The sequence below is a fragment of the Strix aluco genome, chromosome 4 (genome assembly GCF_031877795.1).
Source record: "Strix aluco isolate bStrAlu1 chromosome 4, bStrAlu1.hap1, whole genome shotgun sequence".
Lineage (NCBI taxonomy): Eukaryota > Metazoa > Chordata > Aves > Strigiformes > Strigidae > Strix > Strix aluco.
Window position 1 is genome coordinate 57,762,997 of NC_133934.1, and position 13,714 is coordinate 57,776,710.

The 13,714-nt window shown below is 43.4% G+C and overlaps 1 protein-coding gene across 3 annotated transcripts in view; it reads left to right on the top strand.

Annotated features, from left to right (window-relative positions):
• NPNT (nephronectin) overlaps positions 1-5,170 on the top strand; it is a 54,701-nt gene extending 49,531 nt beyond the window's left edge. For all 3 annotated transcript variants that reach the window (XM_074823228.1, XM_074823230.1, XM_074823229.1), the window contains 2 exons: positions 438-694; positions 3,247-5,170. In XM_074823228.1, the coding sequence (XP_074679329.1) occupies positions 438-694; positions 3,247-3,342 (353 nt within the window). In that variant the 3' untranslated portion in view covers positions 3,343-5,170. The remainder of the gene's footprint in view (positions 1-437; positions 695-3,246) is intronic.
• Positions 5,171-13,714: the final 8,544 nt, after the last annotated feature.

Below are 13,714 nucleotides of genomic sequence, written 5' to 3' on the forward strand. Positions count from 1 at the left end.
GTTGCACCAGGGAAGGTTTAGACTGGATATTAGGAAGTATTTCTTTACAGAAGGGGTTGTTACGTGTTGGAATGGGCTGCCCAGGGAGGTGGTGGAGTCCCCATCCCTGTCAGGTCAACATAGTGCTGAGGGATATGGTGTAGTTGGGAACTGTCAGTGTTAGGTTAATGGTTGGACTGGATGATCTTCAAGGTCCTTTCCAACCTAGATGATGCTGTGATTCTGTAATGTAAACAGACCACCAGCACAGTAAATCTTACCCTGCAGGAGGCAGATGCATCAGTTCTGGTTCACGTTCCAGCAGCTACATGCCTTATTTAAGACTCACTGGACCTTGCGGAGCCCTTTTTTTTATTTTTTTAATGACTCTTGTGCATTTAGTCCTGCAACACAGCAGAATTTAAAAAGACGAAAACTAACTGCTTTTTCTTTTGCAGGGGGACAGTATCTCACCATCTCTGACCCCAAAGGCAAAGAAGGAAGAGTGGCACATCTTATCCTGCCCTTGGGTCACATGGCTCCCGCTGGCGACTTGTGCTTGTCATTCCGGCATAAGGTGCCCGGGCTGCATTCTGGAGCCCTCCAAGTCTTTGTAAGGAAGAAGGGAGCCCACGGACCAGCTGTTTGGGGAAGAAATGGTGGCCATGGCTGGAGACAGACACACATAACTTTACGAGGACTAGGCATCAAGAGTGTAAGTACTGATGTATGTGCTGCCTTTTTTTTTTTTTTTTTTTTTCATGAGAAGCTGAAGACACTTAGGTGGCATAGCACCAGACCGTTTGTCTTCTGGGTCCAATTTCAGCCTGTGTTTTATTATTTGATCCCTGCCAATAGAGTCACATTAAAGATAAGAGTCATTGTGCATTTTTTTCAAATTAGTTTTACAAAAAAAATCCCACCTACAGCAGGAGCCACATAGGAAATGACAAAATAGCCTGTACTGAGCTACCTTGTCCAGCCTGTTTTAATGGAACCACCAAGTAGGAAGGAGCAGTTTAATGGACAACAGCATACTGTACATGGATTTCCAAAAAGTCTGTATCAAGATTCCTCATGAACAATGCTTTAAATAATACACTGCCATGGAGAATTGAAAGAATCCTCCCCTGTGGATTAGTACCTGGCTAAATCAGGGCAAAGATATTGAAAAGAAGTAATTTTTGGTCATGCAGGGAGGTTATACGTGCAATCTCACATGGTTTTATGCTCTTCAGCATACCTGCAGCAGATCTGGCCAAGGAGGTAAATAATGAACTAACTATGCCAATAACCCAGAATGGTTTAGTGCAATCAAAAGAAGCTGTCTGAAGTGCTGTGGAGAATCTTTTAATACCTGAAAGTCTTAGAAACATTGGGTGATAAACTGATATCAAAAGCTCATCATTTTCTTCAGCCTCTGCTTAGCTTGAAGGTAGTTTTTGTTTCAGATCGAAAGAGGAGGCTTGGGTGCTTCAGGGCCTGTTTTGCTCTGACATATATCAGATGCTCTAAAAAGCTCACACATCATAATGTTCACGGTGGGAGCAGGCTACAACACACACACAGTATATAGTTCTACAGTTGATATTAGGGCTGTGTTTACCATGGATAATTTACTGAAAACTTTACCTCAGCAATAGTAACAAAGAGGCCTGACCTCCTGTTAGCTGTAAATAAATGTCAGACTGAGAATGTGGAAATTTTTAGCAGGTGAACAATATATTTGCCACATTCTTACCCTTTTTCGCTAAGTTTAACACTTCTGGTAATCCTCAGATCTGTCTCACCTGATAGAGCAGTTCATTAAATAAGTGTGTACCACTAATATATTGTCTGGCAGAAAAGCAAATGAGTTTGAGACCCCAGACGAGACCAGCAGTTGCCCTTCGCGCTGTCCCCTGCCTCTCAGGCCCACCTCAGCAGCAGCTGTCAGCGGGGCTTGCCAACCAAAACCCATCGCCGCTCCACAGAGCTGCCTCGTGGCCCCTTACAGAACAGTCAAGTCTGGGATCTTTTCCAGCCAGCGTGGGCAGCCGGGGCTGCTGACCTGAACACTGTCACATTAAGTCCAAGGATCAGGGAAAGAGGGAAACCTCTAGGTAAGCAGGGAAAGCCTCTGCCCCAGAGAAATCAGGAGGCAATATGGAAGCTTTATTTTCTAGATAATTAAAAACCAACAGCAATTAAACACTAGTGACTTTAGGGGGGCCTACTGGAAACCTGAGGAGAATATGAATGGAGACCAGAATCCTTCATCACATTTTCTAATAAAATAGCTCCGTGTAAAAGTACACCCAAAATCATTCATTTCTAAAAAAATAATTCAACACAGAGTTTCTCTGACCTCCTCCCTTCCTACTCCTTGTTTAAAAGTGTGCTTTCAGCAAGCATCCAAATTATTTTTAACTATACAGCTGAATTTCTGATCTATGAATCTGTATTAACCTTTTCCAGCTCAGTGATAACAGCAGACTCTTACAAAGTTTTGCTGTAGCCTTCGAGTAATTTTTAGGCCATGGTCAAAAACACTGACTGTATTAAACAGTTCAGGTTTCTGAATCTACAGCTGTAGCACAGGTGAGGAATACTGATTTGTGGGAAGTGTTTCTTAAAGTCAGCTGGCTCTGATTTATGCTCCAGTCTTTCTAGTCAAGCTTTATATTTGTTCAGTTTCTCCTACTCAGGCTAAATCTGGACCACTGGTGATCTGCGTAAATCCATGCCCAGACATCTACCACCACCATTTTGTGAGAAGCCAGTGCTTCTATAGATCACACCATGAGAGTGCAGGAGCCAGAATTTGTTAAATAAAAAAATGGGTGTCTCTAGTTCCCACAACTAAGGCAGCTGCAAGATGCTTTAGCAAGGGAAAGCTCCTCTATTAGACAGCATTTTTTCAGAATACAGAGGATTTTATATGTTTGCAATGAGGGACAATGAAAACAGTGCAGAGATGATATGTAGAAAGCGCCCAAGATTCTCTTACGTGGAAGTTCATCTCACCTCAGCAGATAGTGCAGCTGGAGCAACTCTGGCCTGAACTGCTCACTCTTCACAAAGATCCTGCCAAAGTGAAGGGAAATGATCAGACACAGAAAAAAAAAGCCATAATTCTGAGGAGAATCAATAGGCTTCTGTGAGTCAGTTATGATTGCCTGAGCTTTCTTATGCTTTTGCTTTCTTACTGTTTAGACCTCTCTCAACTAAAGCTGCTTTCATTTTACTTTACTTTTTGCACTCAAATTGTTCTATTTCTCTTCCCAGGTTATTTTCAAAGGGGAGAAAGGGAAAGGAAGAACTGGGGATATTGGACTAGATGATGTGATCTTGAGGAGAGGACGCTGCTCTGAAGAGCATTAGCAAAGACAGTGGACCAGCACAGTCATCTCCTCTAGCCGTTCTCATGGTATTCCTACCAAGCTTTGAAACAGAAGTGCACGAAAAAGAAGTTGGAGAGTGACAACTTCTTAGTGGTTTGCTAAGTGCAATCTCACTGAAACTTCACTTAAAAACATGGAGAGCATCTCCCAGGATTCAGGAACTCCAATCCCGTGCTGGTTGTTTCTATTAATCCTTACCCCTAAATCATATTTTGTATGTAGTAACTTTATCCCCTGTAAGCCTGAGGAGTACTCACACAAAGAGCACTTGTGAAAAACAGAGAATTAAGTACAAATGGTGGCAAAAGAAAGCTCCAGCTCAGAAAGTTTTAGTGTTAACTGATAGTCATTATCTTCCCATAGTGCTACTCTTTCATTGATTAGATTTGATAGGCAGTGGGATTGATGTGGCTTCAGAGTCACCTCAGATTAGAGGAAGCCTGGACCTGAGCTTTGGCTTACTGCCATTGACCTTTGAAGAAGGGTTTGCTTCATATTAAATAGCATTTATTTTGGTGTTGCATCTGTACTAAAAAAACGCAGTTATAGAGAGTAGGGACTGCATCCTGTAATATTGCTACTGCTGTGTTTTGTGTATATGTGTATGGTTATTAACATATTTATGTTCTTAATATTTACAGACTCTAGTTGTGAGGTAATTGGCAGCTGTGCTTTCTTATTGTACAAGACAGGAGTTCAGCATATTCTTTCATCCCGCTGGTCGTGCCAATAGATGTGTTACCAAAGTCAGTTAATGGTGCTCACTGAAAAATGCTGGTGCAGTTTTTCACGTTGTAATATGCTAAAGGCAAAAGACCAAACCCTTCCCTGGTGTAAACTGGCATCTGATAATGCTGTACAAGTTTGCACTTAGCTCAGGAGCAAGCCCTAAAGGGCTCTCAATCCTGCAAGAAACTCCTGGTTCAGCTGAAGGCTGAGCAGCCTGGAGAAGAGAACTTGCTTCTTGTAAGACTGAGCCAGTTGACTCTACCAGGAATGTTCCCTTCCCACAGGTGGTACAAGCCTACGCATGAGCAAAAAGGGCAGCTGCATTAATACTGTGTGAACAGTTCAGACCATGAAATGCCTTGAGTGATCTTTGTCAAATGTCCATATTCCATCCAGCCCTTATGTATATAATAAACATTTTATTCTTTAGAACTAGAACAGCTAGTAGCTCTAGCTGGAACTAAATATTTATCAGAACTTTGGATGAATTTTTTAGTTATGTATCATGCATGTGGTGTGCAGTTTCCCAGGGAATTCTTCTGTTTGGCTTGGGATTTTTTTTAAATGAGAGTCATCATCATCGCTGCTAACAATTTTAAATCCAACAAGGTAACTGTAACGTTTAAGAAAATGACAAAAAAGTTTATAAAAAGTTGTTAGTGGCACAGCCTTAAAGCTTCAAAAATATATATGTAGAAGAAATAGCTCTCAGAGCTTTTAAATACTTAATGTAAAATGTAAAATAAATGTCACTTCATATCATGTTAGAAAACCATCATTAAAAAAAAATTCATGTTAAGCCTTGCACAAAGTCCACAGAGACAAAATTGCAAGACTGTTAGAGGTCATGTTCCAAGCCTCTCTTTATTTGACCAAACAGTCTCTTGCAAAACTGTATCAACAAACATTTTGAAGAGGAAAAAACAATGCATTTGTAAACATTTTTAAACTGTCTTGCTTGAGATATGATCATGATCTTTTACGTTACTTTGTAATATGTCAGAAATATTTGTGAATAGTTGAAATACTTTGTCCTTATTTTAAAGTAATCAGTAAAGGAGGCTGTTACTTGCTAATAATTGGAAATCTTGTTTTCATTTCTGGATTGAAAGTCTCATTTTTATTGCAGTGAAATGAACCAAAAGATGACAACCACAGTGAAGTAGCTCTTGTTACCAGATTTAAAAATAAAAGTACATTTCAGTATATTACAACAAGAGCATTATATGTATTATTCAAAAGGAAGAATGACAGTTTTCAACCTACCTTTTTTAAAGAACAGTTTCACAGGTAATTTAAGAGCTTCTACAATGTAAAATGTCCATTGTACAAGAAGCAGCAGCTACCATAGTTCCACATGCTGCTGAACCTGCACAAACTTATATTCTTTGGCATCTAACAAGAGGAACACGTTTCAGCCTGGTTCATCACCAGTGGATGAAGATGGTCTTTACCACAGCACTCTGAGATTGAGACTCCCTGGTTAAAATAGAAATCTATCTGTGCAAGACTGAAAGAACTTTTTGCCCCTTTACAACTGGCCCTTAGCACCCAGCATTTGAATGGATTCAGAAGGTGAGCAGAGAGAAGTACTCAGGTGACACGAGGAGGATGTGGGGTCTCTGTTTTATGGATGCATTTCATTGTTACAGTCAAACAAGTACCACCGTAAAGACTTGTTAACAACTGAAGTCTCACTTGACAGTGGACACGGGGGTAGTCTCCGTGAGTGTGACCTGAAGGAGCTGCAAGTCACTCACCGCTGCAGCTGGTTGTGCCATAAGGCTGTAGGTGTCACCTTCTCTGGGCGTTTCTGAAGAGACGAGGCGCAGTTGGTCTGGTTCTGCCACGATCCTTCTCCAGGTCTCTGTGCCCACCTTTTGAGACAGCGTCGACCAGCCACAGCCCTCAGCCAGCACACAGCAGGTACTGCCAGTTTTGTAGGAGCCTCAAGGCAGATGGGAAGAGGGCCTGAGGTCTTCCTAGTAAGTAGGTTGTCACTGCCCTTCCTGCTTAGGGTTTAATAAATGGTAACTGTGCCAAAAGAAATTCCTGCTTAAATACTTAGACAAGCAGAAGAAATTGCACTAAATTAACATGAAAACATTTGATAAATGTACTGTATAACCTCTTGCCAGCTTATAATTTAATGTTTTTAAAAGAGATGTTAAACTTTTTTCCCCCAAAAAGATTGAAAATTAAGATTCTTCATAAATTACAGGTACCATGACCAGTGTGCATTTACTGACTCAAAGTGAGTACACTGGAAGAGACTGATACAAGATTTTGTTTCCAGATTCTATTCTATAGTCACCTCAGCTCTCATCCGAGCCATGTCACTAAGTCACTAGCAAGTGCTTTCAATAAACCCTCTTTGCTCTGGAGAAAAGCTTCCTCAGGTTCCTTCAATAAATTTCCCTAGACTTGGAGGTCAAAACATTGTTTTTTTAATATAGCTGGAGAGTACAATAACCACCCTAGTAGGAGTCAGATTAGTCATGAGAAGACAACCCTGCGCAGAAGAATGCTCATGACAGCAGCATCCAGCTGGAGAAAAGATGCAACAGTAGCACCTGCCTCCAATCCAAGTGCCATTAGAGGTTGCTCCTCCCTGCAAATGAGGCCCAGTAATGGCCTCAGAGACTGTTAAAATCAGAGACTTTGGATCAAGCTGTGCATTGGGACAGCCACCTTGAAACCTGTTCACTCTGCATTTAAAGATACACAAGATAACTATAGCTGCCTGCCTTTGAAATTTTAATTGTGTTAGAGTCATTAATTGTCAACCGAGGCCCAGTTAAATCTTACACAATTTTTATTTATACAGAACTATATCTCAAACACCAAATTATCCAAGTTTTCATGGTAGCTGTAACACTTTCTTATCTGCTGTTCTATCCTGATGTCCTGTAATGACGCAAAGTTTTACGACTTCAGATTTTCCGCACCAATAAGAAAAGAAGATGAGCGATGCATTTGTGTAAACCTGCAACTTTAGAAAGAAGAGATATTTTAGTGGTAAGTTCCAGGAGTGGTTTGAAAGAACACAGAAACCTCCTCAAGCTTTGAAAGTTAACACATTCTCAGAGCACACCTACTGCATCAAACTGACCTGGCAATATGTGAGGAAATGCATTTTGAACGTCCGTAATGCTTTATTTGGTTGACAGGAAGCTGCCAAAGGACTGAAGACCTTCAGGAACCACAAGGACAACTTTAACAGTACCTATAGAGTTCAGACACCAGCTCCGTTTAGGTTTTGGGAATTACAAGTCCAAAATGAATCAAATCACACTGTAGCTGCTCTGCTTTTACCAATTGTCCTTGTGCACTTGTATGACCTCTTCCAGGCCCAAGCCCTGTTTCTTTGCTTTGAAACAAACTGTCCTCTAGACAGTGCTCTTGCTTATTGCTTTGGGCTGAGATAGCCTATTTTCTGAAAAATGAACAGGTTATTTTTTATTTCTGTCTCCTCTTAAACTTCACAAACAGCCTGGGTAACGTTACTGAGATCAGGGTAGCAGTTTCTTTTCACAGCAAATAATCCCATTACTGTATCTGAGTGCTTACTGAACTGTTCGTGTTAGGTTGCATTTTTTCTCCTAAGAAATCTCCGATTTAAATCCCAAGAGCCAGATAGGGTATCATGCTAACACATGCTCGATACATGTCAAAAGTCCAGATCTATCCTTCATTTTCTTAAAAACAGCAAAGCACAGTGGACCTGAATTTTCTGGATAAAGCCAGAAATAATGCCCTGCTCCATAGATCAGGCACTCCCTATCATTATTTTTCCTCAGTTTACTTCCAAATAGCTGTTGAGAATCAACCAATTCTTTACTCTTAGTAATATTTAACTTCATTCATTTAACTTCATTTTGCCCCTTTACTCCTTTCCTGTAATCTAGCTATTAAAGGACTCCCCAAGACCCAGGAACAAGGCTCCGTTGCCATCAAACCACTCTTCTGCGGGTATCACAGACACCACATCCCCAGAGCAAAAGGGCCATTGCTACAGCATCTCTGTGCTCTATGTACCAGGAAATATTGTGTGTAATTGCTCATACTGCATGCGTGTGTGTGTGTGCACATGCATATTGTGCCCAACAGGCTGAGGCCAGTATCAAGCGTTTGAGCAAGGAAGCCAAGTATTTATTGAGTACACTGAATAAGGATGCCCCTCTCTGTGGCACAGACAAATCCTGCCTTCCTCTGACCACAAGATACTGCAGGACTTTTCCAGAAATTTTTGTTAACCTTCTACGTTATGACTTTTTACCTTCTGTTCAGGCGAGGAATAGTCCTCTTTTCACACTCTTCTCCCAGGTTTTAACTTTGCCCATGCTCTCATTTCAGACTCTCATCCAGAATCTTTTCGATATTCACTCTGAGTTTGACAAACACCTGGAAAGACAAGGTACAGTGTGTACACAGAGAATTTTACTGCATTTGCATGCAACACCAGTGCTAAAGTTGGGGATTGCCACTTACAGGGGATTTCAGGGAGACTCCATCATTGCTGATACCACTGGTGCCCCATCAGAATGAGGGGACCACATCACCTCTTCCCTTGCCTTTTGCCCCTTTTATGGGGGAAAAAATGTCCCTTTAAGCCCCTTTAGGTCAAAAACTCAAAGAAATGGACTCACCAGATTTTTCCCCCTGTCAGGATGGCCCAAGACAGGATGTAGGAAGCAGGATTACTGTGACATGCATAAACTCCTGTTCAGTACCTGTGGCTTCTTACTGCAAACAACAGTAAAAAGCCTTTCAAAGAAAACTGGCTTTAAAACAACAAAAGGACAGGAGGTGTGTCTTAAAGAGTGCCTGTCTTTCTCCTCTGCAAGGAAGCCGGTAATGTTAAGCCTCCATAGACAATACAAAACCTCTCAGGTTGGGTGGCATAGTCATTTAACATTCCACTTGGTTTAAGAAAGATTATTTTTTCAAAATGGCTTAATTTTTAATAATAGCAATTTAACAGAAATTAAGTATTCATGAACTCCACAGAGGCCATCGCTTTATCAGTCAATTAAACATGCCTGGGACTGTCTTCTGGCCCTGAGGTTACATAGCACATAATACCTGTATCCCTACTATTAAATCTATATCCATGCATCCATACAATTAAAACCCCTTCTCCCCAGTGGGCTGTCGATGTGCATTCCACCAGTGGCCAGCTGACCCCAGAGTGCTGACTGCCAGCCATACCAGGCACTGTTTGGAGCAGAGGGGCTGGTGAGGGCTCACACCACACCAGCGTTTGCTGGGAGAGCTGGAGTCTGCAGGGCTCAATGTTGCTGCAGGTCCCAGCTTCCCAGAACAGCACCCGCAGAAATAGCCCCAAATCCACCCAGCCACTGCCCTATCTCACGAGTCCCAATTTAAGACACATGAGGTGTGCCCCGAGTACTGTAGGCAGGTGAAGAGTGGGCTCTCTGAGGACACAGTGGTGTGACATGAACAGTAAAACACATCCCTTCCTTCAGAAATGCTCTGCCAGCCCCCTCGACATAAACGCACACTGTGTGCCTCTCAGTTTGCACTGGCCTGCTCTTAGGGTGGCTGCTTTGCAAGAAGTCCTTTGCAGACCTACATATACAACAGAGCCAGCAAACAAGAAACCAGTCATCAAAAGCCAGAGCTAGGGCAGGTGGCATCAAAGCAAGAGGAGTGAGCACAGGGGAGGGGGAGAGGTTGGTGCCTGCCTGCCCCCCCCCCGCCTCATGCACTTCTTTCTACACAGACACCATTGATGCTGAGATGTGGCTCTGGGAAAGCCTTGCAAAAAAATCCCTATGAATAAAATCCCAAGGATGCTCATATCCAGCCCCCCTACACCAAGGTCCAGTCCCTAGTGAGGGCGGTGACTGCTGTCCTCAGACATAATCACACCTTCTTATACCCCTGGGAAAAAAAACCCCACTGACTGTGGCTACAACCCTCAGGTCCTGCAAGCCAGTGAACTCAACAGGCAGACAGATAGCTGTGTTTCTTGGTGCCTCTGAGGTGCTCTTGGCCCATGCCTGAGGTGGAAGGAGAAGGAAGAGCTGCTCTTGGTCCCCCTGCTGCAGTGGCCCTTGAATGGCACCTTGTCAGTCTTCCCCCTTACGGCACACTCCCCATCCACAGAGGAAGCACAACAGGAAGCCCCACTAACACTCCCCCTGGAAAAGCTGCACAGTCCGCTCCTAAACCACATTTTGCTCAGATTCTGTGTCTCAGGTTGTCACACAGCTGCTCCACAGTGGTTCTGCCCAAAAACCCCCAGAACCACTGCCAATTTAAAGTATGCTTCTACATGATTTTATTCCCAGATGAGCACACTAATACATGTGTAGCACAAGTGCCCTGAGAAAAAAAGGTAAGCAGCCAAAAGTATACCCTGATATGTGATCAGTAACAGATCAAAGGCAACATCCAAATTTTAAATTAAGAAAAAAAAATGCTGGCTGGCTTAAAAGAACAAGTCTCTTGCCTATCATTTTGTTCCAGCAAATGTTGGAACCTACTCATTCGATCTCAATACCAGTATTTTGGGATGCCAAGTACAAGTAAACTTTCTCCCCTTTATCCAGACCTTTCCCTCTAGATATAAATACTGAGAGCAGCACAGTGAAATGCACTCTCACATCCTCAGCTTCAGGTCTAGCACAAGAACAAGAGCTCCTCGTGTGGGAGCTGATGCCATGTGTGCCACCTCAGCTGGTGATGACAACACCAGAGTTCTCAGCAAAGACCATCCTGATATCCAGCCCGATGTGAGTGGAGAACTAAACCCAAATAAGCACTGAGCAGTGCCAGTTATGCTTTAAATGAGGAAAATAACTGGAAGACTGTCTAAGGCAAAAAATTTGATTAGTAGGATTCAGAGGGATGTCCAGGAGAGACACTTTGACTTCCATCTCTCTCAAGTTCTGAGTTAGCTCAGGAAATGTTGTCATCTGTCCTGGTTTAGCCAGGATAGGGTTAAATTTCCCCAGCAGTGGGGAGGAAGCTCTAGCCGGGTTATTCATATATCATGCTGACGTCACATCCTGGCGCGAGCGTGGGAAGAATCGGTGATTGCGTGGGTTGGCGCAGCCGGTTCTCTCACTGCTGTATCGGTATATACTTTGCTCTGTTCATTGTTATCACTGTTATTCTTATTGTTATTGTTTGTTGTGTTGCTGTTGCACTGTTGTATTAAACCTCTCCTTATCTCAGCCCCGGGGCTTTGTATTTCACTCCCTTTGTGGGGGAGGGGCAGCGGCCACATGGTCTCAGACCCCGGCAGGGATTAAACCACCACATCATTTTACCCTTAGTTTCCTGGACCGGCTGGAGGACAGGAGAAGTTGTGATCCTATAGGGTTCTACAAGGTTTCCATGCCCAGACAGGACGTTTAGTGTTCTCAAATATCAAATAAACATGATTCTCATTATGGTCTAGGGGATCCCTTTAGTCATTGTGCCTTGGATTGTATAAACAGGGATTGAAGACACTGAAACTACTCACTCATATTAAACCCCACAACTCTATAGCGTACAACAATTTACATAGAAACCAGGTACCTTTATTGTGTAGTGAGAAGTTCCATTAAACTGTGAGCAATTCAGTTACCCTCCTGTCGTATGCACTGGTTTTATCCTGCTTATAAAAAGATATTTTAATTGGCTGAACTCCATTACCTAAGGCTGATTGCTAAACGCAAGTGATGTTTAACTACCCGCAAGGTACATCGGGCAGTTTTGTGGGGTGTTAGGAGACCTTGGCACTCTGGCAGCTTGGCTGTGTATTAGCAAGCAGCCCTGGCACACTCATGCTTGCTGGGAAACTCACTGTGAGCTACTCTGCCAGCTTTTATGGGAGCAATTTGTTTGCCAAATAGAAATATGTGACTGGGGCTTGAAAAAAATATTTCATTAATATGAAAAACAGGCAGAGAAAGTACATGGTACATCAAGTGATGCCTTCATCACCTTATGGCCTTTGAGCTGCTTACATAGGTGGTTAGAGGGCTAGACAAAAATTGTAAGGGTTCAAATACAGCTCGGCCACAGAGCTCCAGTCCACAGACTTCTTACTCAGGCTCTTTGTAACACTATTCCTCATCTTCTACTCAGCCATCCCCTCCAGGACACCACTTAGTCCAAAGAGTGTGTTTGACATCGCAGCAAACACACAAACGATAACTAACCCTCCGCAGCTGGCTGGGACCAGGTGGTCCCTAACACATGCAACTTCATTTTTTTTTTTTCTCAAGTTTTGCCAGAGGTATGAGTTGTGCTACTGAAGACATCAGTCAAATTCAAACTTTCATGTTCCCTGATGAAGTTAAGAAGATTTTCCTTCCCTGACATGGAAGTCTGCTCTCTTCCTGATGAGGGACCCTCAACAGAGGAGACCCATTCAGTACCACCCTCTGCACTATCTGCACCAAATGAAATCCCCTACGTACTGGAAGTAGGTCCTAGTGCAGAGGTAGCACACTGCATAAAAAACCCATATAGGGCAGTATCCTGAGCATGCAGCAAACAGATCTGAACTGTGACCCTTCGAGAGGCCACAGGTGAAACCACAGGAGGCACAAATGGGGAAATGGAAGCAAACCCGCAACTGCACCCACCAGTGTGGGACTGCAAAACAACTGGACTCCATTTCTGGCCCCAAAAGGCACCGACACACACTTCAACTGGTGAGTTTTCCAGCAGTTGGTCTGCCTGGGACAGCCTGGGAACACAGCATCTCCAGACCATGCAAGCCTGCCAACAGTGACTGCAAGGTAATCTTGCGACATGCAAAATAACATGCGAGGGGGATTTTCAAACCTCGCTATTAAAAACATCCTTGGAATGATGGCTGTGTCTCGACACTCAATACGGACAACCTGTGCTTCAAGTCTGAGTACAGGGCAACAACGCCCTTAGGGGATGTGTACGGACTGCACAAATGAGCTCCACCCTTCGATGACCATGCTTTTGGGAAGACAAACATCTTGCACCCCTAAGGGAACTGTACAGAGCTGCAGCAGAAATGGCACAGGCTGCTCCAGCGGTCTCAGGCTTCGCCCACTGGCCTCTTTCAGCCAAGGAGTGAGGCTGCCCAGGAGCTCCCCAAACACATTCAAGGGACTGGTAGGAATTTTCTCTATGCACCTCTCCACAGCCCTGCTTATACTTCTGTAAGTAAGGTAACTCAACTCACCCACGTGGCAGATTATGAGAAGTGGGCAAATGCTTATATTGTGAACCCAGAGGTAGGTAAATGCCATTTACTTGGACTGACTCACAAATCCTACTGCTACACACTGTCCTCTTGATACACAACCTGCAATAGCAGTTAGTTAAAAGCAGCAGCACAATTAAAAGCCTCCTTTATCCACCATTATATTGAAGGGGGGGAGCTTACAAACAAGTTTCATCTGTCTAACTGCCAGAGAGCTGGATCTCCAGCTCAGCCTTTTTGCCACTGCCACAGCCCGGCAAGGCAGGCTGAAGAGGTTTGGGACCCAGATGTCGATGGCTTCTGTGGCACAAGATCTGGTCCTTCGTTAATACCAGACAAAACACCTTGCTTCTGATTAAAATGAATCCTCTCAGCTGCTCAGAGAAACACACCTGAGTGTCTCTCCTGAAGGAGC